We start from the raw sequence: 6,409 nt of genomic DNA on the forward strand, positions 1-6,409 counted from the left end.
GCTGCCCCGCCCTCTGCGCTCCCGCGCGCGGGGTCGGAAGACACCACCAGGTCCGCGCTGGCGGGGGTTCCCCGCTCTGCTACGTGTTCCTTGTGGGCGGACAAGGCTTGGGCCCAGGCCCCAGGCCGGGCGGAGACGTGGGACCTCACCGCCGGAGACTACCGCCCAAGAATGCTAGCCAACGCCACTGGTTTAGCTAAGAGGCGGAGGAACAGAATACCCCCCTCTGGCTTCGAGACAGCCGGCTCCTCGACTGCTCCAGCGCTGATTGGTCGCGCCTTCGCGGGTGGAAGGGTCTTGGCGGGAGATTCTGAAGCCAGATTTAAAGTTAGGTAGTCAGTGTAGTTAGGTAAATCGGGTCTAATACCGAGTGAAATCTAAAATGGAGGCCATGCTGGCAATGATTCCAGGAAACGCAGGACAACTCATGGAATGTTAATGAAGTCCTGAAAAGGCCCTAGGCCAAAGTCCACCTCAAAGAAATGTCAATGAACAGCCCCCAGCAAAAAGGTGCTGACTCAGAAGTCCTTCCTGACCAGATGACTTCTTTGGCCCACCTGTGTCCCACCCCGCGGGCCTTCCCACCTACATTCCATCACTGAAAGAACTATAAAAAGGGGAGACAACATCCCTTCCACGGATTCCACCTCTTGGGTCCCCTTCTTCCTCCGGGAGAAGTCTTTTCTGCTGTCCTTTAATAAACTTCTAATTTCTACTCTGACCTTGCCTCGGCGTGCTTCTTTGGTGTTATTCTTCAACATTGGGGAAGCAAGAACTCGCCACCGGTCAACAGCGGTAACAATTCGACGCGCGCACCATGGCCACACGGAATAGGCGGTGCGACTTGCCTTTCTATTGGTCCGCCAGAGCGGGCGCTCCAATGATTGGTCCCGACCAAAGGAGCGGGCTTTTGATTGGCTTGGTCCGGGCTGGGGCGCGTCTGGCGCTGGCGGGAACCCGGAAAGTACGGCCTGGCTTCGGTCCGCAGATCCTACGGCCGCCTTGGGTTTTGGGTTTCTAGTTTGTTGTTTTAAGCCATTATAAACTTTGGCGTTGCCTGGCGTGGTGGCGCACTCCTGTAATCCTAGCGACTTGGGAGGCTGAGGCAGGGAAGACCCCAAGTTCAAAGTCAAACATCAATTTAGCGAAATCTTGTCGCAAAATAAACAAGGATTGGGGATGTAGCTCAGTGGTTGAGCAACCCTAGACGCAGGCAGCAGGGATGGATGAGCGTCCTCAGGCGCACGCCTGCCACCGCCACCCGCTTGCTTCACCGAGGCTTTGGGCCCCTGTTCTAGCGCCCACGGGCATAATAGTCGTCGGTTTCAGGAACCGGTCCAGCCTGTACCTGGCTCGGGGCCGAAGGAGGGTTAAGTGCCCCGGAGTGCTGTCCTCGCGCAGGTTGCGAGCAGATTCCGCCTAAGCGGAAGCAGAGGCCAAAGAGGCTGTGCCCAGCTCCAAAGCCCTTTTCCCACACCCAGAGGGCTGGGCTTTGGCATCTGCTGTCCAGGGGCGGCCTTGGAGACTGATGCCGGGCCCTCCCTTTCCAACTCAAAAAGGTCATCCCCAGGCTAAGGCAGATGGGTCTCACTCTCTGTCCTCCCTTGAGTTCCTACACCAGGAACACGTTCATTCCTTCTTGTCCTGAACACTGCACAAGGATCAGTTTGCGATAGCTTTCCTAATATTCTCCAGCCATCACCCCAACTGTGACAAAAGCTTGGTGCTTTCTTTTCCAGCAATGATGCTTGAACCTAGGAGCACTTTACCGCTGAGTTACATCCCCAGCCCTTTACTATTTTTTCATTTTGAGATAGGGCCTTGATAAATTGCTGAGGCTGGCCTAAAATTTGTGATCCTCCTGCCTCAGCCTCCCTGGTCACTGGATTACAGGCATGGGCCTTAGCACCTAGCAAAAGTGGCTTTAATATCAAAAGTAAAATAAAGCACAGCACTTCAAACTAACATTTTATTAAGTACAGTATCATTTAGCTACATTTATCTGTATAAAACAAACTTCCTTTTTTGGTAAAAACAACCCCCAAATTGCTGGCCTTTCCTAGGCAGCCCTTGAAATTCTGTGACTGGCTCTTGGCCTTGCCACCAACCCCCATTCCCCAAAACAGCTTGCTCTGCTGGAAAACCTCCTGGGGTTAGGCTCAGCCTTGGATGAGTAGGGCTAGCTGGATCCTTCATGCCTGCTTGAAACAGCAAGGTGTAGGGCACAGATGTGAGGGCCTCCCTCCAGCAACCACTGTGTCAGAGCTGGTGGGGGGATGACTTCTTCCCCTTCCACCTGAACCATCAAATCATCAGCAGGGCAGCATGCCCATCAGAACTTTGACCATTGGGAGTACCTCTTCAGAACCAGGCAGACTCAGAGTCAGTGACTGGCCCTGTCCTTTGTCCCTGGTGGGCTTGACTTCTGGATATCCCTGTGGCTCAACATCCTCCCTGCTGTCCTGGGGCCAAGTCTGATGCCTCAGTCTTCTGTGGACCATGGGAGCCAAATACACCAGGGCACAGTGAATACCCTCCAGGTGCTAGGTGGCCCCCAGGAGTGAGCGGAGGCATCCTGGACTGACCCCAGCTTGCTACTCCTGCTTCCTCATCCAGGAGTAGCCTCTCAGCAGGCTGCAGCCACCAAAATGCCCCAGCTTGGGCCTTCACACTAGAGTGGCACCCCAAATCTCCACTTCCACAGTTGAGCTCCACCTCAAGTATTCCAAGCAGTATCCATGGCTGGGAAAGGTGTCCCAACACCAGAGCCAGCAGCCAACTCCAGGACATGGGCCAGAGAATGGGCCTGGGTGAACGGACATGAGTCTGGCTCATAACTGAGGGATAGATGTGCTTGGTAAACTTAAGGCAAAGTGGCCAGGTGAAGGTCATCAAGGCAGTCCTAGGTTCTGGAGGCCCTGGAATGCTCTCAGTTTGAGTACCTGCCCTCACCTGGAGGAAGGTGGCCAGAAAGAGAAAGTGCTGAAGTCCCTGGGGATAGAGTATCTCTGATGAAAATTTCTTTTAGACAAATATCCTCAACATACAGTAGGCTCAAGGCAGAGTGGCTTCAGGTCATGTGCTTTGAATAGTGCCCTATGCCAAGGCCAGGGAGGTATGGCCACTCCCAGGCAGGGGCAAGTGGCTAGCAGGGCCACAGAGTCCATTCCAGATCTTCAAGGCCCTACCCACATCCTCTGGGAAGCTCAGCGCACAGTACACACATCCAGGATGCAGAAGCGAGCTCGGCAGGTGGGGCAAGGCACACGGCTGGCCAGCCAGGTGTCAGGGCGCTGGGGGTCCTGGCGACTGGCAAACCACTTGCCCATGCAGGTGAGACACCACATGGGGCGGCAGTAGCACTGCTGGCACTCGCCTACGGCAGGCTCCTGGCACGTCTTCACCAGCTTCACACTGGCACGTGTCTGCATGCAACCAATGCAAGCTTCCAGCTCCTGCAGGGGTTGCATAGGGAGCTGTAGGAGCCTGGTGACATGTTCTGTGAGGTCCATCCAACCCTCCCCTCAGGATAGCACTTACCTGGCTGCTAGGCACAGAGTAGGCTGGGTTGACCTCCACCAGGGAGGCAAATGTCTCCAAGAATAGGTCACCCAGACTCTGGTGGATGACTACGTTGGCTGCACTGCGGATGGGTGCCCGGAGCTTCTCACATAGCTCGCCATATTCTGTCGAGTTCAGCCTGCAGGAGATGCAGCCTGCTGGGTTGGGTTCCTCTGCCTGAGGGGCCTCGACCTGGAGCTAGCCAGGACCCACAGGCAGGCAGGGTCCAGGGAAACCAGCTGCCTTCAAGGGTGCCCAGGACAGCATCCAACAATGATGGCCCTAAGGCCAGATCCTATAAACTCACCCCCAGGGCCAGGAGGAGAGAAGCTGGGAGCCAAGTTGACACCAAATCATGGTCCTGGGCTGTCCTAAATGTGTTCCAAGAAACTGCAGAAACTTAGAGAGCAGAAGGAGCAGCACATGGGGAAGCTAAGAGCAGCAAGATCCCTGAAGGAGGGTGATGCTGGAAGGTCAGATGACCCATATCACACAGACCCCAGGAGTGCTGCAGCATTCACCACCACACCCAGTGCCTCCCAAGGGGCAATGAAGGCCACACCCTGCAGCAGACCACAGCCACCACACACTTACCGGATATCAAAGGGTTGCACAGAAGGACTGGCGCTGACCACACAGATGGTGAGGAGCTGCACAGGCAGGTTTGAGTCTGGTGAGAGCTCATGCTGCCGAGACTCTGTCACTGTCAAGTGTACATCCTGCTGTTGGGCCACGTGCACACGGTATGTGGTAACCTTCATCACCCATGTGTCTGTCACAATTACACGGGCACCTGGCACACCAGTAGCAAACTTATCAATCCGCCGGAACTCAGTGTTGATGGAGGCGGCCACGGCCTGCCAGCCGGACTGTGGGAGGGCATAGAGGGCCAGGGTGCGGGCCAATGGGTGGCAGGTCCACTGGTCCTGGGACCAGTAGTAAATCAGGATGCTAGCAACAGAAGGGAGGGTCACAGCCAGCAGGAGGAAGAGCTGCCAGGCCTCTGGGGCCTGGCTGGGGGAGTAGAGTCGCTTTTCTGAAGCTGCGCAGCACATGCCCACATAGTAGCCTGCAAAGGAGAAGGTGCCTCAGGGAAGCTGGAGCTGTCAGGTGCCATCCTCCTCTTGCAGTGGCCATCTGGAGGTCACAGTGCTGCCCTTCGGCTGGCAGAGGGGAGTGACTACATCCTCTCTTGACACTAGCTCTGGGCCTGGCTAGCTACCAGGACAGGTGGGCTTCAGCATTCCTGTACCTCCACACCACATTAGGGGGAAGGTTTTCAATTTACTTCTTTAGTTTTACGTGAGAGTATTGAAAAAAAAACACAGACTAGAAAACCAAAAGTAAACACAAAGACCTGGTCACAAGGCTGATCCTAGGGGTAGCTACCTGGGTCAGATCTTGGTCTTTCCATTCCACCCTGAGAAGGCAGATCTGACAACACCCATCCCAGAGCTGGGACACTATATGCAAAAATGTAAACAAACCAGGTATAACAGTGCATGCGTGTAATCCCAGTAGCTCAGGAGACTGAAGCAAGAGGGTCTCAAGTTCCAGGCCAGCCTCAGCAACTTAGCAAGGCAGGCCCTAAACAATCTAGTGAGACCCTGTCTCAAAATTTAAAAAAGGGGTGGAGATGTAGCTTAAATGTGAAGCACTGCTGGGTTCAATCCCTAGTACCAAAACAAAAAGGTGAACAAGTACAGAAAGAATAATGAAGTATGTTGCAAGGACAAAGGAACTAGCTCCAGGGCCCTACTGCCACATCCGCACAATGGAAACATCAGAATGAATAACAAAGTAGATGGTAAGGGACTACACAGGCAGGCTCCCATTTGCAAAAAACAAACAAAACAGTAAATGTTTATTCTGGCCAAATCACTATGTGTTAAGATAATGTGTTATGTAGCAATAGATAACTAACATCTATGAAACTTGGAAGCTTTTTGAAAGTTGCAAACACCAGTTAGTGAGACAACAGGCTGTAAGGCCAGCTCTGCTGTCTGCTATAGGTATGTTCTCCATGAAAGATTTGCGTGCCCGGCTTTCCTTTGGTGCAAAGGGAGTGCCCATGGGGAGGGTGCAAGTACAGGGTCTTCAGAACCCCCCCCCCCACATCCTTCGGGAGCAACATGGTCAGGAAGTCCTGCTCCACTTTCCTCATCTGCCTCACAGGACATGGGGTCATCAGGGCAAGAAACCAACTGCCACAGCAGTCCCATCTTCATCTCTCCAGCGGACTCCCCTCAGCCCTCCTTCCCTTGGAGGTAGGCCTGGGTGCCTCCAGCTCTCCATTACCCAACTCCACCGGTGTCCACAGAGCAGCAGACGTGGCACTGCCGTTTGTCCTCCCAGACCTCTTTCTCCCAGTGCCAAAGAACTCCTGCCTAGTTCCCTAACGTGCCCCAACGCTCTCCAAATCCATCCTCTAACCGACTGACAGCTCCGCCTCCCAGAGACCCCACTAGCAGCTGGGTCACTGCTCAGCACTGCCCTGGACAGCTCCTGAGTGTCCTGGCCTGGCAGAGGACTCTGCATCTATATGGCCCCCAACTTCGAGCTGCCCATCCGCGCCGGCTCTCCCCACACTCATCTTCCAGGGACCCTCGCCCAGGCGCCATCCACCACGGCAGGCACGGTAGCGCGATCCTGTACCCCAGCCACCATGACGGTTCAGGACTCGAACCCGACTGTGCCGGCCGCCTTTCCCACCCGCATTGACCGGCTGCAGGGCCGGGCCGGGCGGGGCGACTGGGCACCCCGGGGTCTCGCAGCAAGCCCCGCCCGCGCGCAGGGGGCTCACCGAGCGGCAGCAGCGAGTGGCACAGCAGCGTGGCGGCCGTGCGGC

General features: G+C 55.3%; 1 protein-coding gene across 3 annotated transcripts in view; it reads right to left on the reverse strand.

Moving 5' to 3' along the window:
- LOC107138890 (histone RNA hairpin-binding protein) overlaps positions 1–6,403 on the reverse strand; it is a 15,330-nt gene extending 8,927 nt beyond the window's left edge. Inside the window, exons 1-2 of one of the 3 annotated variants that reach the window (XM_048784031.1) lie at positions 6,365–6,403; positions 4,156–4,354 (exon numbers count right to left, since the gene is read on the reverse strand). In XM_048784031.1, the coding sequence (XP_048639988.1) occupies positions 4,156–4,322 (167 nt within the window). In that variant the 5' untranslated portion in view covers positions 4,323–4,354; positions 6,365–6,403. Of the gene's footprint in view, positions 1–4,155; positions 4,631–6,364 lie in introns of all 3 variants that reach the window. The other 2 variants (XM_048784030.1, XM_048784029.1) reach the window with 2 other exon arrangements.
- Between the last annotated feature and the right edge of the window lie 6 nt (positions 6,404–6,409).

Source organism: Marmota marmota, unplaced genomic scaffold (assembly GCF_001458135.2).
Source record: "Marmota marmota marmota unplaced genomic scaffold, marMar, whole genome shotgun sequence".
Classification (NCBI taxonomy): Eukaryota; Metazoa; Chordata; class Mammalia; order Rodentia; family Sciuridae; genus Marmota; species Marmota marmota.